The sequence below is a fragment of the Pseudonaja textilis genome, chromosome 7 (genome assembly GCF_049901715.1).
Source record: "Pseudonaja textilis isolate UNSWEBS1 chromosome 7, rPseTex1.2, whole genome shotgun sequence".
Taxonomy (NCBI): Eukaryota; Metazoa; Chordata; class Lepidosauria; order Squamata; family Elapidae; genus Pseudonaja; species Pseudonaja textilis.
Window position 1 is genome coordinate 43,400,211 of NC_141996.1, and position 27,428 is coordinate 43,427,638.

The 27,428-nt window shown below is 33.2% G+C and overlaps 1 protein-coding gene across 12 annotated transcripts in view; it reads right to left on the reverse strand.

Moving 5' to 3' along the window:
• ROBO2 (roundabout guidance receptor 2) overlaps positions 1-27,428 on the reverse strand; it is a 783,469-nt gene that overhangs the window by 123,217 nt on the left and 632,824 nt on the right. For all 12 annotated transcript variants that reach the window (XM_026700666.2, XM_087937503.1, XM_087937509.1 and 9 more), the window contains exons 3-5: positions 14,841-14,998; positions 12,326-12,446; positions 8,350-8,488 (exon numbers count right to left, since the gene is read on the reverse strand). In XM_026700666.2, the coding sequence (XP_026556451.2) occupies positions 8,350-8,488; positions 12,326-12,446; positions 14,841-14,998 (418 nt within the window). The remainder of the gene's footprint in view (positions 1-8,349; positions 8,489-12,325; positions 12,447-14,840; positions 14,999-27,428) is intronic.

Here is a 27,428-nt window from a genome sequence, read left to right on the forward strand (position 1 = left end):
CTGCCTATTGCTAGCCTTAAAAGCTATCATTGTAAAGCAGGGGTGTCAAACTGGATTTCTTCAAGGGCTGGATCAGCATTATAGTTCTCCTCCAGAGCTCAGCAGAAGGGAGATGGGACAGACACCTCCTGTAGCACCCTACTAGCCAAAATGGGGCACTGGGGGTGCGTGAGACCACCCATGCCCCGTTTGGGCTGGCAGAGTGCTGCAGGAGGCCATCCAGGAAGAAAATGGGGCCATGCATGCCCCTGTGCCCTCTTTTGGCTGCCATAGGCACCATGGACCGATCTTTTGCTTTTTCCAGACCAGTCCCACCCTACAGGGAGGATCTGTCCTGTGGGCCTTGAGTTTGACACCCCTGTTGTAAAGGGTGGATTCTGTTCTTCCTTGAGCAGAGATATTCTAATTTTTATTCTCCCAAACTATGTAACAGCATGTGAAACTTAATGATCAACTATTGATGATGTCATATTTACATATGCCCACCAAATATTTTCAATTTTGAACATGGAATTAGAAGTACATTATAATCTGTTATTGTTTTAGTTAAGAGTAAAAGTGCTTGGTTCATATGCAGCCACTCCAGTATGTTATGGAGAAAGAATAGAAACTTTTAAAGGGAATAAAGTGAGGCTTTAAAACCAAAGAAACCAAACCATAGTGAATATAACAGGAGTCAGAATGAATCAACAAATGAGATATGGGTTGGAAAGTATGACTTAAGATATTGATAAAGCTAGGGAAATAATTCCATGGAATTCTAATAGGACAGTATTATCAGGACATTGTGATATGTAATATGAACAATAACAAGACAAATTCTAATTAAAAATTAACAGGAATAGGCTTATCTGACATACACAAAAACAGACAAGATTGCTATAACAAGTGGAGATGTTGTAGAAGACTTACAAAAACAAACACATGTAGAAATTGGAAGCTTAGTAGTTTGTTCATTCATTATGTTTATGTTTCACGTATTGTAATACAGATTAATTGTAATTCTGTGAGGATAATATTTAAAATAACAAATATGGAATATGTATCCCCATGCTTACAATTTTTTCATGTATGTTATTAATTCAGAAGTAAATTACTCCCAGATGATATTCTGCTGTTATTTCTTACAGTGATTGTAATATATTTATGGTTCAGGTTCATAGTAATAAGCTGAAAATATTAGTTCTAATTCTAAGTAATTGGGGGAAGAATAGCTATAGCTAAAAAATTTGACAAAACTTTACATAATACACTTGAAAAAGAGCACTAAACGGTAAGTGATGCAAGGCACTCACAATCTAAGTGTATACATTGTTCCCTGTTTTTATTAAAAAATAGTATGTTGATTTATAGAGAAGTGATTTTCTTCTACTATGAAATAAGGTTGTGGCAAAAATGTGACACACGTTCATAATGATACTTAGAAATTAGAAGCAGCACATTATGAAGTTATTTATTTTCCTTACATTAGTTGTAATATTTAGTTTTAATTTAATTTAATACAAGGTATTTCAGAATTAGAAATTATATCAATTAGAAAATGACATTTTAGGCAGCCTGATGTATAGCTTTATCTCAGCACAAAATGTGGAAATATTTACTAGTTTTGAATAATTATTCTTATTCACAAATTTGAATTTGCATTATCTTAAAGCAAGATAGATTATTTGTAGTAGGAGGAGCCTGTTTCATAGAACATGGTACTTTAACTGTTAAAGGGAATAATGCAGCTTAATTTGTGAGGAAACCAAGGAACCAATTTCCTTTTATTCATTTTATGAATTTAGACATTACATCAAATTCAGTTATTCATTGCTGATTGGACTAATTATATTTAAATATATTCAAATAAAAAAGCATCAGAAAAAGTCTACATTTTTCTTTACATTATTTTAAGAATAAATGAGATAATTATATTTATTATACAATAAACAATAGTAAATTGAGATAACAATAATAGACAATGCAGAAAAAGCTTTCCAAAACCAGCACTGGCCTTGGTCATATGTACACAATCATATACACAACCAAACTAACTTTATCTTTCATATATTTCTTCTGAATTTTTTCTTAGTTTTTAAATTTATAAATGCCTGCAAGAAACTGTATATTTAAAAAACATGAATATAAAAAGCCTTGAATTAAAATATGAATTTAAGGAAATTCTTACTAAATGGAATGTAATTGGAAATTTAAAAAATAATACGCAAAGATATATGTTATTGTATATTTTTGGTCAGAAAGAAAAGAAATCGGAGTCCCAGGCAAGGGTGGGAGCCTAATGGCATAACAACCCGTTTGGTGAACACGTGCTTTGTGTGCGCTCACACACTATTTACAAACTACCAGCTCTGGCAAGCATTCACCTTCTCGAGCTGATGAGTCGCACTCAGCTGTGCTACGCAAAGCAGCTGATGAGGAAAAAGCAGGGAATAAGGCACAGCCTAGAGCTCAGGTGGGTGGTTGGGCCAAAGAGAAGACCAGAAGATCATTGCACTGAACTGGTTCGGTGTCAGCTGCTTTTCAGACCTACTGGTTCTATAGAACCGGGCTGAACTGGTAGAATCCTACCCCGGTCCCAGGCAAATCCGTAATAAGCATCTTTGACAAGACTATTTCTAGTTCTCATAAGATGGAAGAAAGAAGGTGGGCATAGAAAATTCAGAATTGCAAGATTCTGTTACTATAATTCTATTAAAAATAGTAATAGCATATGTAATTGTGGTATCCTAGGCTGGTCCTTGGAGGATTGACAGGCAGAATTGAGTGAGTATTGTACTCTGAACTATACAACTGAACTGTTTTTCCTAGAACACCTCTATTCTTCCTAAACATATATTCCTGATTTTGTGTGTCTCTGTGTGCGCATTAGATAGTTACTCTTATGAGAGCAAAGATAACCAATTTTTATTTATTTGGGTGGCAACTAGATGTAATTGAAAAGCTTCCAGGAAATTATAGTTTTGTTTTTAAAGTCATTTTTCTGATTTATTTTTTTCCAACTTCATGAACCATGGAATATGTGGTCAAAAACTTCTCTTTTGAAAAAAAAAAGCTCATTACTATTATATAAAATTGCCAAGAAAAGTATTGATTTCAAGGAAACTTACTTGTACATAATTGTACATTAAATTTATTTGAATTAATATATACAGTACTATCAGACAATATAAAGTATAGGTAATAGCCAACATGCCTTAGTTACTTGATTTTAAAACATTATAAAATTTTGCATAAGAATTTTTTTCCATGTAGGGAACTATTTAAGTATAATTTAAGAGTCGGGCAAATATTGTCAAGCTATGCTTCTGTAAAAAATGACTGGAAAGTATTAAAATATAAAAAGCAATGGTTGATAGCCAAAAATCCCATTAGGGTCATGATTTGGGAAGAATATTAACAATCCAATTTTGAAAACTGCACACTGTATGAGTTTTAATATATAAATGCAATTAATATTTTCATATAATTGTTTTAGCAAACAACATGTATTGTGAACAAGGGAAGAAAATAATTAAAAAGCATAAAATATTAAAGATATTATTTGTTAATATTATTACAAATGGACAACGAAGCAATAGAAAGCTCACATCCATATACTACCATTATATTTATACACTTTAGAAATCATGTTTCATCAATAATATGCTGGTTAGCAGAGCTTTAGAAATAATACCAAAGAATGTTTTCATAAAATAATTTGTTATGGAGGTTTCTGTTATCTTCATTGCAAATTCCAAATTCCAGTGAAAGCATAACTATTTTTTCAATCCTCTTAGAAGCATGTTCTTCTGAAAGCCTGTATTACTTTTTTGATATTGTAATTCAGCCCTTAAGCACTGGAATGTCAAACCTCCCAGGATCTCAGTTTATAAAACACAGTAGTGAATTTTCTTTGAAGAAAATAAGAGACTCCGCTCCTGTTTTTCTTTTAATGAGCAATGACTAATGGTTAAATCAGGCAAGAAATGGTAAAATTTTCAACATCAGCATTTCTTTTTAATAACCATTTCCAAATAAAATTAACATGCCTTCTACCATTAATTTTCTATTAACCAAAGATAGTATATCAAACTGAAGATTCTTCCTTAGCCACTACAGTGCTCAGAAGCTGTCAGGTTAATTCAGTGTAAACTATATCTGACAATATATATTTTCTGACATTCCATCTCACACAAACACAGAAATAATATATCAGCTTTGTCCCTTCTATTGTCAAGGTTTTAACAACATTCTCTGACCTACTCTATTAATTTCATAAAAGAAATAAATCTCCTTGATTTATACTGCTGAAAAACTGAAAACAGTATAGGTTCATTAAGACAAAATGTTTTAAAGAGCTATGTTTAACTGCAGAAAAAAAAATTTCTCCAGCCTTCATTTAACATTGCTCATTATTAATTTAAACAGAAAATCTGCTCATGTGATCAACTTTAATTCCTTTATATCATACAGAAAAACAGTTTTTTCTAATTTATGTGTAAATTAGTAGGAGAATGCTACTCCATTCATAGTCAAATACGATAAGGCCTAGCTCCTGAGGGGAGGGAGGACTGCAAAATTGATAACTGTTTCATTTTGCCAAGGTTGACCTAAAACTGAGCCTCTTCTTCCCGCTGCCTTGAAACACTGCAAAAGAATATTTATAGCACTGTTTGGCTCACACAGGTGAAAATGAAAGAAGGATATTATCAGCACACAGTATGGATGATATCTACCTTTCTTCTTTTGGGCAAGCTACCCAATAGTGTTCTGTAGATATTAAATAGGAACAGGGGAAAATACAGATGTATGACAACCCCACACATCAAGGGATTTAGAGCTATGTTTCTACCCTCTCTCCCCCAGTGTCAATTGTCACTAATCATAGAGGAAGTTGTAGAATCACCAAAACTCCATGCCTCCCACTCCTAACACCATGATTGTTGCAGAGAACACCATGATTGTATTGAAGGTCACTAAAAAAATCAAGAAATATGCCAATATGAATGTCTATTTAGTATAAAAACAAATAAAGGACCCTATAACTGGTCTACAGCTCATCAAAAAATGACAGCAATGGCTAGATCCCATCTCTTGGCATAAACAATGCATTATATCACTTTCAAGCTAAATGTCCATTTATCCTTTCTTTTAGGCTGTGGGTGTATTGCTTACTGAATTCAAGCATCAAGCCATAGAGGGACAAATTTTATTGTATGAAATGCCCGATTTCAAAAGTGAATCCCAAATTCCTATCTTATCACCATGGAAATATATGAAGTGCTAAATCCCACAACTTACATTTATCAGGGTATCTTTTCTTGGAAATTATCACTAAAAATTCCAGCATGTTAGAACAGATAGAGGTAGATTTAATAAGTAACAGTACCATTTATACCATTAATTGAAACAAAAACAAAAAAAATGACTAGATAATTAGAATCTTCATTTTGTTTCACTTGTAGAGGAGGAGGTAGAAATAATAACAATATGCTATTTTTGGTACATTGCCTGGTGAAAAGCAACAGGAAATGCAAATAGTTTAGATGGGTAATGCAGAATTTCCTATGGCATTAATGATAGGAACTTTGTTTATCAAGTTAACTAGTGATAATGTTCATTTCACTTTATCTTTTTCCAGTCCCAGAAAAAAAATATTTGCCAAAGCAAAATGAGACCAGAGATTTTTTTCTTAATTTTCCATTAAAACAGAACTGGTTCTTAGGTTACCAAAAGAATTTTTTAGCAACATAACATTTCATTGTAAAAGCAGGGCAAGTTGCATATTATTTTTAGTTTACCATGTTTTCTTGCATTATTCTATTTATTGCACTACAGAGAATAAATTTAAAGAAATGGCTCTTTCCTGCTGGTAGTTTATAGCTGTTGCTACCTTCAGTTCTCTTGTCAGTTAATATGAAATATCTACATATCCAACATACAAATACCAATTGTAATTTCATTAAAGAGGTATTTACTGAGCCAGCTGCTCAGAGCAAGAATATCCCACCTCCCATAAAATAGATACTTTAAGGATATATATTAAGAAAACCGACACATTCATTCTGTCTGCACATTATTTCAGTCTCACAAAACTAGCCCTGATATCATGTTCCATGTAAATTGTTATTAGAGAATTTCATACATTCCAATCTGTAACTAAAAGTATTTTATTTCTAAGGGGAAAAACCCTATATTACTTGCTACATAATTAGAGTTATTCAGATGGTCTCTTAGGCTTTGCTAGAAATTAGAAAACATGAAGTGCTGCACAAACTGTAGTCAAATGTTATTAAATGTTAAGCCAAGGAAATGCCATCTCCACACCAAATATTTTAGTCTGTAATATTGGTTCTGTATCTAAGCTTAAATAAAGTGGCACATTCAACATATAAGTCAGGTTGTATTCAACTGGAAGTAATTACAAATACTTTCCCATCATTTATAGAATTCATTGCCCCTCAGTATAAATGTGTCGAACACACATTAAAGAAGAAAACTAGTTATAATAATAAATCACTGAAAACTCATCAATATTCATTTTGTTCACTTTACATTTTCAAAATGCTTTTAGAATTGCATTTCATTTCATAATGCAATGGTTGGAATCCTTCCCAATGTAGGAATCTACTATGGATCCTTGCCTAGTAGAGAGCCATGCAGTATTTCTTTAAGTAGTTGAACTGGTAAAGGAACTAGAGAAAAGCATTAAATAATGAGACTGTCAGTTCCATTGTTGAAGAGTAATTATTATTATGAAATCTTTCCTAAGGCTCAATCAAAATCTACTTTCTTATATTTTAAACTTGCTTTTTCTTTTGCTTGCTCTCAGATACTTGGAGACATTATTGTTTCTTCACAGTTTTCAGGATAAACCAAGGGCATCAATTGTATGTATGCATGTAGATGGATGGACAGACAGATAAATAAATGATAGTTTAGTCCAGGAGACTATGAGTTCTAGTCCCATTAAAGCTGGCTGGCTTTGGTTCAGTCACTGACAGCCAATGACATTAGGTTCAGGCAACAAGCCATTCCTATTGCAATCATTGGATCAACACTTGGTTGACCCAAAACAGCAGACCCTGAATTTGTAGGAAGTTCATAGAAAACAGGAATTTCATAGCATTGCACTTCTAGCAGGAAGGAAAGAAGTGATACATCCATATCCATTTTTTAAAAAAAACTTTAAATCCCCAATCAAACAGAAATTTAAAACCACTGATTTTTAAAATTAGCTTTACAAGGTTTGGAAACAAATATCCAGGTATGAAAATATTGAAGATGAGATTATAAAATGAAATAACTATATGTCTAGAGAGTAGTAAGTTCATGCTCCGTTATAAATATTATATCCTTTACACTATGCTTTTATTAACACCGCATTTTCCAAAAGTATTTTCCACATTTGTATCGAATGTTCAGGAAAATTAGTTATGTAGGATTGGCTAATTTGAATACTTTATTTATTTACAATGTGTAATTTATTTAAGTATATTTTTTCAAGTGACATAACAATAAACATTCTCTAGATTATGTCTTACTTGTATTACTTTACTTAATGCAGTCAAGCTAATATCATATCTGATCCAATCACTTTTTTAAATCAAGTTATTAAATTTTAGTGAAATTATGTAGTAAATCTAAAAATAATGAATAAAATGCAAGAGTGACATAAAGGAGGACAGAGATCTTATTCCTTTACTGTATGATTAAGCAACATTTTCTGCTTCAGTTCATACTCCTGGTTTGCTGTTAGACTGTAAGACTTCCAGTGACATATGACTTTTCATTCACATTTCTCAAATTGGCATTAGAGATGTGTTCATTGTGTGTATGTGTCTTTGAATAATTTCTGATTCCTGGAGACTGCCTGGACAAACCCTTGCAGTTTTCTTGGCTTTTTGGAAATGGTTTGACGTTAACATCCTAGGCTGAGAGAGAGAGAGTGACTGGCCACTCAACTGGCTTTGTGCTTAAGGCAGAACCAGAACTCCCATTCCCACAGTTTTCTTGCTTGGTGTCTTAAGCATTACACCAAACTGGCTCCTGTTCTTTCCTTTACATTCCTAAACTCATAAACATAAGTGAACTTTGCATTAACCCTACAATCAATCATTTTTACCATCACATTTTATTGATGAAATTTCTGGGTGTTCTGGGCCTGTGATCTTAAGAATTATTGCTTAAGGGGTAAATATCCCTAATTACCAAACTATATTTCCTTAAGAACACATGTTCTTAATAATAGAAGTAAATAAATAGTAGAATCCTTTTAACCAATATGCCTTTTCCTGATTAATAATATTTCATATGAGTAAGTGTGGCAATCCTAAAAGCCCTATGAATAATTAGCATTTTTTTTACCTTCCTCTTGGCAAATCGATGTCATCTTTCTTCCAGCGAACTGATGGCTGAGGATCGCCTTGTACTTGGCATTTAAACTCAACAACATCTTCTTCCAAAACCACTTGGTTGATTGGTCTTCTCAGAAATGTGGGTCGTTCTTGAAAACAAGAGTTCCACATTAAATAAGATAGCTATGTTTCATTTCAAATATTGAAAATAGTCCAGCCCAGAATAAATTTATTGCCCAGTGATTTATTAAAACATTTCTCTATTCTCATTAACAGCTATGAAGTCTAATGTTTAACCTGCTTGGTTAAATTTTAAAGCTTTTATTTAATTTTAATGAGTTGATATTTTAGTGTTTCCCAGATTTATGTTTTTTATACAAATAAGTGAGTGTTTTATATTGTATCATGAATGCCTTCTTTTTTTTTCTTTTTCATATCATGTAAGTCCCTGAGAGTCAAACAGATTGTGACAAGGTATAAAATAAATAAATAAATAAATGCATACATGACTTCCTATTCCACACAAATACTCATTATTGCATTTGTACATCATTTCTACATTTTGCCTATTGTTAGGGAAGAATATGTAAGTTATTGGCTCTTTTGTACTTATTAGTCATACAACATGATTATTCCCTTATTCAATTCATGAATAAAATGTTTAGAATAATGTAATTCAATTAACAATATTTATATAATATTAATAGCCAATTTGCTATATTGATTAAAGGCACTGGGCTAGAAAACTGAATTCTAATTCTGCCTTAGATAAGAACTCAGCTGGATGACTTTGGGCCACTCATTCTCAGAAGAAGGCAAGGTTAAACCATTTCTGAAAATGTTGCCAGGAAAACTGAAGGGACTTATTGAATATTCAAAAGCATATATTGTACATGTATAGACAACAATATCAACTAGATTTAAATCAAATCCACAACATTTTTACAATGTTAGTCCCTCACTGGATAAAAAGAGTCAATTCTCTGGTATATCCAAAGTAAAGTATACTATTTTCATAGTGCAGTAATACTAATTTCAAAAAAGGCTGAAAAGTTTTTTCTATTAATCAATAAATAATGTATCCATAAATTTGAGTACCATCATTACAATCATAATTTTCAGAATGCAAATTAAAATGAAGACATATATTCTATATTAAATAAAGGATTTTTTTTTAGATTATAGCTGAATGAATATATCTTACTATCTCCCAAAATGTTTCTATGTTAAATAATACAAGTCTTAGAGAAGAAATGCATATAAAAGAGATCAGAAGAAATCATTTTGTCAATCATATGGACTCTGGCTTGTTATAAATAAGCTTTATACCAATTTTTCTCGTATACTTTATTAGCATATATAGGTAATCCTTGACTACAACTGTAATGGAGCCTGCCCATTAGGATTGGAAGTCATGATATCCATTAAGTGAAATGCTGACATAATCACTTGTCTTGTGAGAGCCATTTCTCTCCTAATATGGTTGATATGGTTGTGGGGGCACTGCAGCATCCCTGCAGTTGGTCATAAACCCAAGCAGCTGTGGGGCACTGCAATTGTCATAACTTCGGGACAGACTTATAAATAGCTCTGAGGCTATCTACCACAACTTCATACAGTCACTAAGCAACTGGTTATGAGGAGTACCTGTATAACAAAGTTTAGGGTATTAACGGCATCTGACAATCATGAGATAATACATATTTATAGTATTGAATACAACATTTGCCAAAAATTGCTAACCCAATAATATCACTTTCACTTTGGAAGATGAAGTATAATTATTTATTTTGTTTATTTAATTACTTAATTCTTTCTCATTAATTTGAATATTTGGTCCTTTCATGTAACTCAAATAAAAGGAAAGAGTAAAATTACAACTAAACTGAACTGTCAATGTTTAATGAATAGGATCTAAGCAAATGGCTGTGGATTTTTATCTCAGATCAAATGAAGCTTCTATTATTTATATTTTTGTTCCAGTATGCAGAATTATATATAATTATATAATTTCACTCTGATATGTGGGACAACTATTATTTATCAGTTTCTCCTCTAAACCTAACCAGGTCTCCCCTACAACAAACTCCCATGATCATGAACAAGTTGCTTCTGAAAGCTGAAAGAAACTTTTGAGTGAATGTGTGGATGCTGTGGGTGAATGTTGTCATAAAGAAACAGAAATATACATAGTACAAAACCACAGATCAGAATATCTAATTGCATACACTTAAGTAAACTATGGCAATATCTTGCATGCCAAGGAAATAATGTGGCAGAAGATGTTTCATGCACTCAATCATTCCTTTTAAAAAATGGCAACTTTAAGAACTTAAGTTTAAAGAACAGAATATTATTTGTGAATAAAAGCAACATAAATGATATGTTTTGAATCAAAACTAACATGTGTAGTTAAATGCACATATTTTCTTTAAGCTATAAAAAATCTGAAAAATTCAAAACTTTTTATCTTTAAAGCAAACACTACAAAATATTATGAATACCTACATAATACACTTTGGAGTATAGATTTAACCATCCTTTCAGCAACAAAATTGCTCAACAACGTTGATTTTAATGAGTTTATGCTGATTAAATCTAAACATCAACTACAATAACAATTATGTCAGTATTACTGAGAATGGAAATGCTTCTTGTTAACACAAAGAAAAACTCATGCAGTTTTCTTTCAATATTAACTTGCAATGATTATATCACTAACTCTCTTTTTATGATACAGTAATCTCTTAATTTTGGGTAGAGTTGGGGTGAATGGATGGAGCTGAGCTTTTATTGGCAAAATGCTCTGTCTGATGCCTATGTGGATAAAAACAATATATTTTAATTTATCTTGTCATATACCTATCTATGATTATTTAAAGTATGCCAAACTTATTTATGAAAACTTCTTCAAAAATTCTTCATATGCAATTGTAATTTTGTTCTTCCTGAATATACAGTATATTCACTGAGCTCCTGATAACGTTTTATTTTCTGTTACCCATTTTTACCAGAGGCTATGCCTCAAGCTAAATTCCTTGTATGGTGACCTAGATACCAGTTCCCAGTGATATGCTAGAATTAATTTTAGATACTGGTAGCAAACATTTTAAAACCAAAATAAAGGAATATTTCCTGCAAATATCCAAAAACCATTATGTAAGAAAACAACATATACATTTAATATTCAGCAGCTTCACTTTCTTCTATTAGAATTTTCTATGCATTTCCAGTAAATTTTATTTAATAACTTTGTTCTGCATTGGTTCTGTATCCAGATAACCTTAATTTCTTTTTCAAGTTTATTTTTAGAACATGGTTATTATTTATAAGAACAGTTTTCTAAAATAAGGAATTGAAAACAATATAAAATACCTAAAGAGAAATGATCATAAAACTTAGTTACTTGAGACAGACATTTTTCAGAATAAGTATAGATAAACTACAGATTCAGTTCCCTATAGGGTTACAAATATTTTTTTCTAGGAGTTATGGAAAGAATAGAATAGAATAAAATGGCATGGCATGGCATGGCATGGCGGTACGGTACAGTACAGTACCGTACTAATATTAATAAACAATAGAATTTGAAATTTCTATCAGCTGAGTAATACTTTATCAAATACATTTTATAATTTTCTAACAGGAACCAATATAAGATTAATTCCTAGACTTTTATCATTAGACATTGTGGGAAATAGCTTGCACAAAGTAATTGAAGTAATAATAATATCTTTATTACGTTTCAATACCAGTGTAACATGTTTGAACTATCTCAGTACAAGAGAAAAATATAAGAGTAAAATATAACAGTTTAATAAAGGCATATTTATATTAATAAATCTAGCTATAAATCTAGCTGTCAAGGCAAAGGCAAAAAGCTATTTTCAAAAAAAATTCAGGACACTTGTTATTTAACAAAATTTCCAAATAACATTGACTGGGCCAGCTGACAGAAACATGAATATATTTTAGAATTCCTTTACCAAAAACAGTAAGTTCTGCAGGATCACTGTCCCGTTCTCCCACCATATTTGTGCCGACGCATGTGTACATTCCAGCATCACCCTTTCTTGTATTTGAAATCATGAGCTTTCCACTTCGTATCTATTATTAAAAAAAAAAGTTGAAAAGATAACTTGTTATGCACTATGAAATTTTCCCTGAAATACTTAGAAAAGAATAAAAAACAGCAATAGTACTTAATTTTAATTTCATTTAAATATAGAGGACTGTGCATTTGAAGGAAAAAATAATCATGACAAGTGGGTAAAAGTACCACATTCAGTCTAAACATCTGGCTGACTGTACGATAAACACATAAGAAAAAAGTGCTCTAGGACTTTAGAATTCGAACAGTCAAGACCTGCTGCATAACTTGCCAGATTTAAAAATCACCGATCAGAAAAACAAAAAAGTCTAGATAGTGAACATGGCAGTACCTGGAGACAGCAGAAAAGATGATAAAGAACTGGAGAAAATGACAAAATACAAAGACCTGCCAATAGAAATAGAATGACTGTGGCAAAAGAAAGCAAAGGTAGTAGTACTAATAGTAATAGACGTCTTAGGTGCAATCCCAAAACAATTGGAGGACAACTTGAACATCATTCAAATTCACCATCAGTCAATTGCAAAAGGAGGCTTTACTTGGAATAATTTTTATCCAACATCCACATCTGCCTATCCCAGGTTCTTGGGAAGGACTCAATTGGTGAACAAAAATGCCAAATCCAGTCTGAACATCTGACCAAATGTTGATCCATTGATTGCAATAGGAATGGTTTGTTGCCTGAACCCAATGTCATGCGCTGACAGTGACCGAACCAAAGCCAGCCAGCTTTAATGCGACTAGAACCCATAGTCTTGGGGAAATAAAGTCTTGGCTCCTAAAAAATCAGCTATAACTGTTGTTGAAAACTGATGTGGCGTTATCAGAGGAATGACAGAATAAAAGACAGAGAAAGAAGATCACAAAGCATCAAGATGTAAAAAGCAAAACTGAAAGTTTATGGCCTAAACTTACTGCGTTGGTCCAAGTGATTAAGGGCATACTTGGTGCCATACTAAAAAATCTTAGCACAGTCCTTTATAATGGTCTTCATAATTTTATAGATCAAAAGAGAATGGGCAACTTCCAAATTTCAGCCATACAACCTGAAGTTTTCTCCATGTCTCATGCCGGTCATTTCCTTCAAAATCTCTGAACATTCTGTCAATCATTCAAGAGCTAAGTGGTGTGTTAATAGCACTACCAGTTGATCAATGATACAGAAGAATCCTGCACTATGCCTAAAGCCAACTTATTGGAGCCTTTGGCATATATGGATGGTTTTCCAAGATGACCAGTTCCAACATGTACTGTGTGAAATCCTGCAGCATCTGCTGCATTTATCCAGCCTGGAGCTACCTTGTTGCATGCTATAGGAACCCAAAGCTATCTAATGTGGAAACATTTGGGATGAACTTGGGGAGAAGGCTATAAGTGAGTGTTCTGATGCAGTGCTTTGTTCCATCAAAGCTGGTATATCATTTCAATGAAGGGAAACACATCACCGAATAATTTACTGAATGAAGGTATATTGCTTCACTGAGCCTACTATTTTGTTTATATAGTGGTAACTACAGTAATTATTTCTGTAAATTTGCATACATATAGAATAAAGAATTCTACATGTTCTTTGCTATTTTTATTTTATGAAGCAAATTTTAGTACTTCTAGTTGCTGTATGATACATTTGTATATTGCATGAAAAGCCATTTATTTCAATAATTGTCTTGAAAATCCGTAGTGAGATTTGTTCTTTAGTAATTCCTGACAGTTAGAACAATTAATCAGTGGAGCAACTTGCCTCCAGAAGTTGTGAATGCTCCAACTGGAAGGTTTTAAAAAGATGTTGGATAACCATTTGCCTGGTGTAGGGTTTCCTACCTAGGCAGGAGGTTGGAGACTAGAAGAACTCCAAGGTCCCTTCCAACTCTGTTATTCTATTCTAATTCACATAACAGATAACAGAAAACCAGAGTTGGAAGGGACCTTAAAGGTCATCTAGTTCACACACTCCCACCTAAGTGGGAGACCTTATACCATTTCTGACAAATGGCAGTCCAATCTCTTCTTGAAGGTCTCAACTTCCAAGGGCAAACTATTCCATTGGTTGATTGTTCTCACTGTCAGAAAGTTTCTCCTTATTTTCAGGTAAAATCTCTCTTTGTTCAGTTTCCACCCATTATTCCTTGTCTGATCTACAGGAGCTTTAGAAAATAGCTTGACCCCTTCCTCTCTGTGGCAGCCCCTCAAATATTGGAAGACTGCTATCATGTCTCCCCTGGTCCTTCTCTTCACTAGACTAGCCATGCCCAGTTCCTGTAACCGTTCTTCATATGTTTTAGTCTCCAGTCCCCTAATCATCCTGGTTGATCTTCTCTGTACTTTTTCTGGAGTTTCAACATCTTTTTATAATGTGGTGACATAGATCTAGCATTGTATGTTCTACTTACACTTATTCTCTCTTCTCTATCATCTATTCGGATTTTGTCTTTTTTCCAGTAGATAGTGGGTTCAGGATGTCCTCGAGGAGGTTGGCACTCTAAGATAGCTGGTTCACCTGCTGCCACAACAACATCTGTAGGATTTTGGCGAAAATCATCCCGTAATACTGATTCAAAAAAAAATACAGAAAGAGGGAATATCCAGATTAATTACTCATAACACATAACATCCTACAAATGAACACAAATATTGCTTTATCAAAGTTTGATGGTCCTTTAAAAAGTATGATTTGAAACCATCCATAATCAGCTAATACAACTTCACAGATATCTTTTCTTATGAATACAACTATAAATTTAATTTTTCAAAGAAACACATCACTAAATGTACCCAATATACACATATCTGAGTTTTCTATCTGTAACAATACCTCTGTTTAGTGCAATATTTGGGGATGACAAACCTTCATAATTTTTATTCTAACATTTTTAAATCATTGTGAAACAAACATAAATTTGCTGATGAATTCAGATGAAGAAAAAATCAGAGAAGAAAGGAAAGTGATTAAAAAACTGCATTCCTAGGAACTATATACCTAGATATCTGGGACAAAAAGTTCATCTCGTGCATAACTACCCATTGTGAAAATATTTATATATATATTTTTAATTCTGCAGTGCTCAGAGTTGTTTTGTGAGTGAGATGGACATGTTATAATGCCTTGGTAAGATCACATTTGGAATATTGCATCCATTTTGGTCACCATAATATAAAAAAGATATTAAGACTTCAGCAAGAGAGCAGAAAACAGCAACAAAGATGATTAGGGGAGACTGGAGGCTAAAACATATGAAGAATGGTTGAAGGAAACAGGTATGCCTAGTTTAATAAAAGAAGCACTAGACATGACATGATAGTAATGTTCCAATATCTAAGGGCCTGCCACAAAGAAGAGGGAGTCAACCTATTGTCCAAAGCACCTGAAGACAAGACAAGAAGCAATGGATGGAAACTAATCAAAGAGAGAACCAACCTAGAACCAAGGAGAAATTTCTTTGATCAGTGGAACGACTTTCCTCTAGAAGTTGTGAATGCTCCAATGATGGAGGTTTTTAAGAAGAGATTGGACAACCATTTGTCTGAAATGATATAGGGTTTCTTGCCAGAGCAGGGGGTTGGACAAGAGGTTTCTTCCAACTGTTATTTTGTTATAAATTTGCTAAACAAACAAACATTAATTGACTACCAAGAACAATTATAAATTTTTGCAATTTATAAATTCAATAAATTATAAATTGTTCTGCACTGATAGAAGATCTTTCAGGAGCTTACAGAAAAATAAACTATGAGCCCTCAAGGGAAGGGAAAAAAAGAGAAATTACAGAAACAGCAATGAATACCCAAAGGGCAGAGAATATTGAGACTGCAAAGATCAGGCTATAATTCAAGACTTATAAAATCTACTGACAAATACACCTGTCTTTTAATTCCTGTAGGAAAAACTGCAAAGACTGGCTAAAACATATCTCCATGAAGAAGGTAAGTAAACTCTGGGGTTTTATTGGTGGTTTCCCATCCTTCACTTTAGTTTGTGAAAGAGAACAGAAAAGGAGGAAAAATAGTTGGAAATTTGTTAAGAATCTAAAGTATGGACCTCAGACGAAGACTAACTGTGGCTCCTGTCAATCAAGGAAATCTGACTGGTGGGGTATAGGAGAAGGGCCTTCTCTGCCATGGCATCTGCCCTTTGGAACATATTACCCCCTGAGGTAACATTGGCTCCCATCCCTCTGATTTTCTGTAAGGGCCTAAAGACTGAGCTCTGCCAGATTGGGGTCCCAATGAAAGAGCATCACACTGGAGAAGGTTGATGAATTAATTAAGAGGCAATCCACCACTACCCTGCATCCTGCTCCCTCTCTCCCCATCTTTTAACTATAATTTTATTTTTCTTTGTAATTTCCATTTTTTATCATTTTTAAAATATCTTTTATTATTTTAAAGCTGTATGCTGCCTAGAGTTGCTTCTAAACAAGTTGGGTCTGTCAGTTATACATGGCCTAACTATACTATAATATCAGTCCTTAAATGTGAGGCCCGTAGTCATTAAATACTAAAATGCAAAAGAGTAATAATGCAAAAGGGTTTGCTATATTAGTTGTGTAAAATAGCTATGGTGGATTAATCACATGCTTCTCATGAAACCCCAGTGCTGCAGCGGAGATTCTAGTCACCTGCACTGCACTGCACTGCACTGGCCAGGATACCTATCAATTATTGGGAGGACACATTTTTTTTGAATTTCTCTATAGAAAGAACATTGAAGGAGTATATGTCCAATGGTCTCCACCTCTTCTGAGCCACAGGAGCAGAATCTTTCAGTCAATGGTATCTTTTTACACTTGCTGTGCAGGATGGCTGATGAAAGTGCATAGCACCGTGCAAGTGAAAATGCTTTCTGGTAGTTCACCACCTCCAACTGTCTAAAATAACTGGCAGGAGAAACAACATATCTAATTCATTCTGGAGCCAGAAACAATGGAGAATTCCCTAAGTCCACATGCCTCTCAATGTCCTTGACCCTTCGTCACAATGTTTGTTTTGCTTGGTTGTAGTCCAACTTAAGTATTGAGGCTGGGGAGAAGTCTAGTTTGGCAAGGTTGGACTCAATGGCCTTTATTCATGAAGATGAGAATTTGTCTTGGAGGATTAATGGAGCAAGGCCTTGAGGAAAGAAATTAAGCTTTAGCCAAAGATTTAAAGAAGCTATATTCTTGCTTTGACTTTTATCAATCCTATCGCCACATGCAGAAGTATATTTGAGACACAACACAGAATCTGGAGAATTGCTCTAATAAATTTGGATTGAGCAAGGTCCTGTAAAGAAGCTGTGCTATCAACTTGTCCAGAAAGAACTTAATTGTGGCAGGAACATAGTATCCCCAATTTGTGCAGAAAAAATTGCGAATGGCGTTCGCTGATCTTTGACCAGAGACAGTTGCATATTAACCATGTGTTTTTCTTGAGTCAGTTGCATGGATGACCACCCCTAGATACTTAGTTCATAAAGTTCTTTGTTCCCTAGACTTTAATGCTATGAAAAATAAACAAGATGGAATTTAAAATTCTAGAATAAGAGTTAATACAAGAAGATATCTTTTATATAATAGGCAAAATTTAGACAATTCCAAAGGTAGTAATTTACTGTTTATTCACAAGGAACAGAAGAAACAGGAGAAATGGAAGGAATCTGATTAGAAATCTAAAAGAATAAATGTACTTTATTATGGGATGCATATGGGTGAAAGCTCATACAAGAACAAATAAACGTTATACTGTTGCTATTATTCAGAAAAATAATAAGATAAAGTCAAAAATGAAAGTAGAGAACTACAAATAACATCCCATGAAGAGAAACATAGACCCGAGAATACTTAGTTTAGAGTGGGCTGAGTTTGAAAACATACAAATGGAGAGTGTCAACATAAGAGAATAACAGATTTATTTTTAAGACATAAACAAAAATTCCTCCAAAAATAAGAACAGTTGAGAAAAGAAAGACGCTGCCCAAAGAGATTTTGGTTTTCCTTCACAATGTATGTTTAAGTGGATACTAGACAGTAATTTGTAATGGATACTTGATTTGGAGTGCTGCACTTTACAGAGCATAATAATATAAATAGCCTTTTTAAGATTATGATTCTGTGAAAACAAAGAACAGAGTACAGGTAGCTTATTAAAAGCTATTCCAAATTTTATTCAGTGCCACATATCTTCTCTATAAGTTTATGACACTAGTAGAGGATGCAGGCTTTAATCACAGGAAGAGAACAGCAACCTTGTCACGACTGTCCTTTCACACGCAGTCTCTAAGTTAATTTACTTCTGATAAAACAGAATATAAAATGACTCTAATATAAACCTATAAAAATGGGCATTTCATCTTTTATAGATTAGCTATGTGGAAATGTTACCTTTTCATTAAAATTCACTTTTTATTAATAACAATCCTCTGAGAAACCAATAAAGCCCTGCATCTTACTAAATAAACAGTCTGGAACAATTCACAGGGAAAAATCCTCAGTTCACAAATGGATTTAATTTATTGCTGCAGCTCTTAATAAAATGTATTCTGCTTTAACATTTTGAACTGCACATTTCCTGTTTCCTTGTAGTATATGCAAAGATCAAATGTATATGAACGTGAATTATGTATTAAACACATTGAGTTGAGCCTTCATTTGGCTCTCAGATAAAGGCACAGGATGTGGCTTATCATTTTAAAATGTTCAGAACATGCAAGTAAATCCGAAGAGCAAAGCAAAACATGAGTTTGTATGTGCGTGTGTGTGATAAGAAAATTAAAGGTTAATTTAGTTTCTAATATGTACACTTCCTTTAACTTTATGTCTAGATGTTTAAAATGAAAACAAAACAATTGTGAGAAACAAGTTTCCTACAAGAATAATTCTTCACAGCAAGTAAACCGTTCAAAGTAAAGCTACCTTTTACAAAATCACCACCAGTCAATTGAAAAAGGCAGCTGTATTTGGAACAGCTTACATCCTGTGACATCACCTTTAACATTATCAAACAACTGCCTATCCTTAAGAACTTGATAGGTGGACAAACATGCCACATCCAGTCTAAACGTCTGACTGATTGTGAAAAAAACCCATAATACTAATTTATTAAATTTGTATAGTACTTAGCTCACAACAATTCTCATATCTTGTTAAATTAGCATCACCTAACAACTATATGAATGTGTGTGTGTGTGTGTGAAATCATTTTGATTCAAATAATGGAAAATGGTTGAAATTTCAGTAGCTGTGTAAAAGTAATAATAAGGAACAATAATTCCCAATTTGTTGTTTGCAGATCATTGATATGCAAGGCATAATAAACAGCATGTGAATGAGAGAGAAGTAATGAAATAATATGATCAGAGTAATTCTGCTGTATCATTTTCACTGTTATATTATTTTGTTTGCGTCTTGTTTTAAATATTCTTTTATTAAATAGATAAATAAGTTCCATATCTCCAAGGCTTAATTCTCCTCATTTTTTTGTTTCTATTAAAGAAACTCTCCTTTACAAAATTGAATTTCTATTTATATGATTGCAAATAATAATTCATCTGCTATTTAATATGATGGACATCCCATGAGCCAATGAAACTACAGATTAAACAACTAGAGGAAAAAAGTATATGTTTATTGGAAAATCTGAAATAATATGCTTCATAAACAAAAAACTAAAACACTAAATACAAACTGGGAAGATACAACCTCCTAGATGACCCTCACTGTCAAGGACCTAGAAGTACTCAAAAGATCTCAAAAGTACTCAAGAAGTACTCAAAAGATCTAAGCCCCAGAGCTCACTGTAACAGCATTGCCAAAAAGGCATTAAGAGTTGTTAACCTACTTTTGCGAAGCTTCTACTCCAGTAACACTGAACTGCAAACCAGGGCATACAAAACTGTCACCAGACCAATTCTCGAATACAGCTCATCTGCCTGGAATCCACACTGTATAATGGACATTAATACAGTTCAATGAATCCAGAAGTATTTCTCGAGAAGAGTACTCCACTCCTCAGCTTGCAATAGATTACCTTATGCCACCAGGCTTGAAATTTTGGACCTAGACAACTTAGAACTACACCGCCTACAGTCTGACCTAACCTGTCAATGACTACTTCAGCTTCAACAACAATTAACGCACAGGCAAACAATAGGTACAAACTCAAAGTAAACTGCTCCAAACTTGATTGAAGAAAATACAACTTCAGCAACAGAGTGGTCAATGCCTGGAACTCAGTACCTGACTCTGTTGTTACATCCTCAAACCCCCAAAACTTTAACCTTAAACTGTCTACCATGGACCTCACTCCATTCCTAAGAGGTCTGTAAGGGGGTGTGCATAAGAGCACCAGCGTGCCTACTCTCCCTGTTCTACTGTTCCCATTTATTCATACTCATTTATTATGTATATACTTATATCTGTTTATACGTATGTTTATGTGTTATGTTCATACTTACACTTGCTTTCTCATACATGCTTGACAAACTAAACTAAATAAATAAAATAAATAAATTTCATTTACAAAACTGTTTCCTGGTGTTTGACATGACAAACTTATTTTATACATACATGTATAAAATACATGTATCTTTGACAAACAAATATCAAACAAAGCGAAATACATAATAATACACATTTTGACAGCGGCCAGATTAGCTTTTGCCCAATGTTGGAAGCAGCGTCAGGTACCATCAGAGGAAATGATCATTCAAAAAATTTCAAGTTGTGCAGAAATGGACAAATTAACACCCACAAATTAAGCTACACCCACAGAACCGGTTGTTAAAAAAATTGAATCCCACCCCTGATCTCATTATAGCTTTTCAAGTGTCCAATGCACATATATTATTCTGTAATATAAAATAAACAACATTATTTCTGAAATAATGCACAGATTTTTGAAATTTTGTTCCTAGAATTTAATTTTCCATATAACCAAAGGAAGGAAGGAACGAAGGTTAATTCTCCAAGAAATGTTTGTTTATTTGATAGTTAAAGAATAAAATTAAACTATTAGTAGTAAGTAAACACAGCAATATGCAAATAAAAAAACATTTAAAGCCACCATATAAACAATTAATGTTCAACCAGATAAATATATAGAAATAGAAATATATATCAACCAGAAAAATTAAAAAATTAGTTTTAGCTCAATATAATGCTTTATTAACTAATTTAAGTGTTAAAGAATTATCTGAAAGACAAGGCAATCAGTGAGCTGATATTTCTTCCAAAGTAGTCTCATAGGAAAAACTAATATTTCACCATTAAAGGCAATCAGCCTGAGTTATACGAAAACTCTTTCTAGCATTATTTACATAACTTCACATTTTTATTGATTATACGATTAAAACTCAACTGAATCCAGAGGACTGCAGTCTTTTATGGCCTGGTGATGTATGTCTTCAGATACAGGCTTCCCAAGTGTGTATCACATTAGTGGGTCATTATTCTTGCAGCTTGTTTTTAATTTAAGTACTATTATGTCATTTTGGAAATACTAAATCAAATCTACTGTGCTTACTAATTAGAGGTATACTAAAAACAGTATGAGCATACTTGGGATAAACTTGGATTACAAATAGGCCACACATTTTATTAAATAAAAAACAAACAAACAAATAAATACTGTCCAAACATAATAAAAGTGATTGCTACTGCAGGAAATATTATATTTAGGACAGGTATTTAGGTTAAGCTAATAACCTGTTATACATCTTCTCTGTCTTCCAAAATTATATTATATGAAAGCGTGCATGATTCAGTGCTTATGATTATTATTTTATCAATATTTTATTTCTTATTATTCAACTTAAACAAATATTTTTATTTGTAAAATGTACTTTAGTTTTAAGTGTTTATAAACTGTCAAGAGCCCATCAGAGTTATCAATGCACTAATAAAAAGGAAATAAATAAATAAATATGCTACATTATGCAATATCAAGCAATTTTTTTAAAAAAGACAAAATGATGTATTTTCTTTTTTAAAAAAGTAATCATTTATTTAAGACAGGTAAAAAAATTACCCTACTACTTAAAATAGAATAATCAATAATCTAGTATCTAAACACATAATTGTATTTTTTCAACGTAATTAGTTCAATACTAAGTAGACATATTCGGATTTTTGCAAATGGTTTTGGGGAAATGTATACACACTTATCTATATTATATTATTTCATCTATAATTAACATAGATGTATTGTCTCATACATGTAAAAAGATATCAATAAGATTCAGAAATCATTATTCTTAAAGGTTAGATTGTAAATATGTGCAACATGCATACATTTTCATTGTATGCAACAAATTACACTGTAACTTATTTGCTATATTATTTTTGTAACAGTTGTAAGCAACAATTTCTAATGAGAATGAATAAATACTTGTGTCATGTTAATGTTATTATATATTAATATTATATAATAGAACAGAATATCAAATCATCGTCAATGCACAACATGTGTACAATGAAATTGAATATGCCTCCCTTGGTGCAGCCCCCCCAAAACACAAAATACATCTCAATAACTCAATAAATGAAAGAAATAGAATCCCTAAGTCCAAATAAGTAATAACTAACACACATTCCCATATACCTTTATGTATGTAACATTATATTATATTAGACCGGTATGAACATGTTGCTTGTTGCGTTGGCCCTGCAGATCATTATTAAACCTAGTTGTGGTGTTATGTTACATTCAGAAGTCTGACAGCCCATGCATAAAAGCTATTTTGCAGCATATTCATTTGTCTGGCTATGCTTCTATATCTCCTGCCCGATGCAGAAGAGTAAAGAAGTGTTGAACAGGGTGTGAATGATCCCTGAGGATTTGCTGTGGCAGCGGGTTCTAGCAATTTCATCCAGTGGTGTCAGGGGACAGCCCATAATTTTTTGTGCTGTGCTCATCACCCTCTGTAATGCCTTTCTGTCTGCGGCTGTCAAGCCATCATACCATATCATAACACAATATGTAAGGACTCTTTCTATCATAGACTGGTAAAAGGAAGTCATCAGTCGTTGTTCCACCTGATTATTCTGCAAGAACCTAAGGAAATGGAGTCTCTGTTGAGCCTTTCTGACCACCTGGATCATGTTATTTTTCCAGGTGAGATCTTGGCTAAGGTGGACTCCCAGAAATTTGAAAGAGAAGACCCTCTCTACACAGCCCCCCTTGATGTAATGTGGGGAGGTTCCTCTCGCTGCTTCCAGAAGTCTAAAACTATCTTCTTTGTCTTGCTGGTGTTTAGATGCAAGTTGTTTCCTGAGCACCATGTGGATAACTTCTGGACTTCTTCTCTGTATGCTAATTCATTTTCTCCCATAATAAGACCCAATATAGTGGTATCATCTGCAAACTTTATTATCACGTTAGATGGACCAGAGGATATGCAGTGTACAAGGAGTACAGGTAGGGACTGAGCACTCAGCCCTGAGGAGAGCCAGTGCTGAGCTTCAGGGAGGAGGATGTATTAATATATATTATCTGTCTTAGTAGAAAGCATGGATATGTTGGTGGGCTCTTAGCCAGCTGACTTCATAAAATGAATAATATTCTTTCTTAAACAATGTAATTAACTCTTAATGAACCTTTTCCATTTCCAGTAAATTCAATTTAGTTTAATCCATGGGTTTATGGTAATGCTGAGCTCATTAAAATGTTACTTAAAACTCAGTATAATGCATACTGAGAGGTATAAGCTTCATTATGATAATATATTGTAGAATGAAAAAAAGAATGCTTTATTATCATTTAAGTGTTTCCAAAACTAAATAAATTTGCATAGTGAGAAGGCTCATAGAATAGTTTAGATGATACTCAATAATTAAGCAGATCTGTAATTAAAAATGCATTTATAAAAATAATGGTATTGTTTATTCCTGGTTATTTTCCCAATTAAGAAAAGTACCCATATCAATCCAATACATGAATTTGGATAGGACAGATGGAACAGGCAGATCACAAGCTAAGATTAATTTTTTTTTTATTCCTAATTATGGCTATGTTTGTTTAAACATTTCCTGATAGAAAACAGTACTTGCATAAAAAATAAATAAATAACATGGCCAGTCATTCTTTTACTAGTTGTAAATTAGAAGAGTCAAACAATGGATGAGTTATGCTACTATGTGGCCAGCAATACAGACACATTGTATTCTGTTTTGCAGTTTTGCATACCTATTAGAGGATCTAATAAAGAATTACTGCAAATAAATTACAACACTGTTTTGGTCATTATCATTTTTCCCTTGTATTCTCTATAACATGTTCTACATAGTGCATTATGAAAAATACTTCTTTATTATATGTCTTTATGTGTGTAATTCAGAAAATTAAATTCATTGGCTCTTATTTTCCCTAAAAATCTGTTTTATTACAAATTAAACTCAACAGGAGGTTTTTTTCCTGACATCATAAGAATTACTTGAAGAACTACATGTCTCTGATAGTTTCTATTAATTAAAAAAATACTTTGCTTTCTTCATAGCAGTTTCTGCCTTCTAGAGTGAGGGTTCTCCAAAATTTGAACAGTTCCCACCTTACTGATATCAAGTGCCCTAAAGGCTCTGCCTATGACTTTGGAGTAAGTTTGAAGTCTTCTCATTTTCCCCTCTTTGCTTTGCTCCTATCCATGTTTGTTTTCTCTGTTGTTTTGTTTAGTGATGCTGTTGCATTGTCCCTTTAAAATGTTTTTTAACAATTTGTAAATTTGTAAATAGGTGGTGTATAAATTTAATAAACTCCCAGTGTTGCCAGGAGTCAGGTGGTATATAAATTTAATAAATAATAATATGTTATGGGCCTTTCATGCTCTGAACAGGATGAGAGCTATGCCAGAAGTTCAACCATACTAGATCAACCTTATCAGTAAAGACTGAAGAAGACTGTGGCCCGTATAAACAATATGGATCAGTCATTGCCCAGGTCAACAAGATCCCATACCAGATCAATCATCAATCAGGACTATGCTAGGAGTTCCTGGACATCTATTGTAAAATGGGGTACAGGATTCAGGGCTGCAGGGTGAGCAACCAGGTCAGCAGCTGCAGGACTACTGGAGAAAAAGCTGATTACCTGTCATAAATATTGAAAGAGCTGGAAAGTTGAAGAAAGAGACAGGAGGACTAATAACTGACTACACAAGACCAAGCTTTAAGAACAAATGCATACAAAGTCAGAATTGAGAGGGCAGTAACAGATAGCAAATGCCAACTCTACAAAGAAGCTAACAGTGGGCAATTTAATTAGCTGCTTTAAAAAGATTGCATATGACAAAAATGAAGCATTGAATTATCTACAAGAAATAACCATTTTTCTGCAAGGAATAACTGGTGGCGCCACAAAAGAGAGAAAGTAAAAGAAAATGAACAAGCTAAAGCACTCTGGAACTTTAGAATTCAAACAGACAAACACCTGCCAGTTAATACCCTAAACTTAACAAATGTTGATGAGAAAGGAAAAAATTCTGAATAGTGGACATTGCAGAACAAGGAGACAGCAGAAAAAAGAGAACTGGAGAAAATTTTCTCCACATGTTTTGATTATCCTGCTTATGTGCATTAATTAAACATGATACTGTACTCTCTAAGGTATATCCCTGCATCTTATACAATATAAATTTTTTAATGTTATGTTTATCTTATTATAATTACTGCTTTTCATACTTTAAGCTTGGCTTATGAAGATAAATTTGCAGCATATAATTCATGTTTATCAGGAAACAATTATAATAAACGTCCTGTTGTTAATAAAATAACATTTGACTTTTTCACAGTAAAGTCATATCCTTAATTCATATTAAATTTAAATTGCTATTGAAATCTTTTTTTTTAATATTCACTACTTTCAATATCCTTTTTAAAACAAAATTTAGTATTCAAATTTTTTTTCAAAATGTAAAAACATAAAACTGTATGCATCATTATATCAACATCAAGACATCTTTTACATTACCTTATCATCTTTCAATACACACATTTCTTTCATTATACAATTTGAACTTAATGTATTAATAAATATAGATAGGTATGAATATAGATATAAGTATTTACATAGTTTCTTAGTCTTTACCTAATTGCCATTTTGATTTCTTTTTATTCTTAAATCATTCATACCAGGCATCCCATACATTATAATAGAATGATATGGCCATAGGTGTACATTATAGACCACCCAATCAAGCAGAAAATATAGACGTCCTTTTTGCCAGCCAACTAGCAAACATATGCAGGAAACACACAACAATAGTAATGGGAGACTTCAATTATCCTGATATCAATTGGAAAACTAATTCTGCACCAAGTGAGAAATCAAATAAGTTCCTAACCAACCTAGCTGACAACTTTGTTGTCCAAAAGGTAGAGGGTGAAACTAGAGGGACAGCCATACTGGATTTAATTCTTACAAACAGAGAGAAGTGATAGAGGGAGTTGAAACTGCAGGAACCTTGGGTGAGAGTGACCATGTCATACTAGAATTCAACATAACACAGAGGTCATCTCAGAACCACTGCACCACATCTTTCAAAAATCCTGGAGCACTGGGGAACTACCAGAGGACTGGAAATGAGCTGATGTGGTTCCCATCTTCAAAACACGGGAAAAAAACCCAGACCCAGGAAACGACCAATCAGTCTAACATCAATACCCGGGAAGATACTGGAAAAGATGATAAAAAAACAGGTCTGCCAACATCTAGAAACAAGTAAAGTAATAATTAGCCGTCAGCACAGGTTTGTTAAAAACAGATCATGCCAAACCAATCTTATTTCATTTTTCATCTAAATTAGTAAACCAGCAAAATGCTGTGGACATAATATATTTAGATTTCAGCAAGGCATTCGACAAAATAGATCACAACCTGCTTCTTAGTAAGCTAGAAAAAAGGGGAATAGATAGCACCACCACTAGATGGATTCACAACTGGCTGGCAAACCGTACTCAACGAGTAGTCCTTAATGGGTCTAAGTCTACATGGAGGGAAGTAAGCAGTGGGGTGCC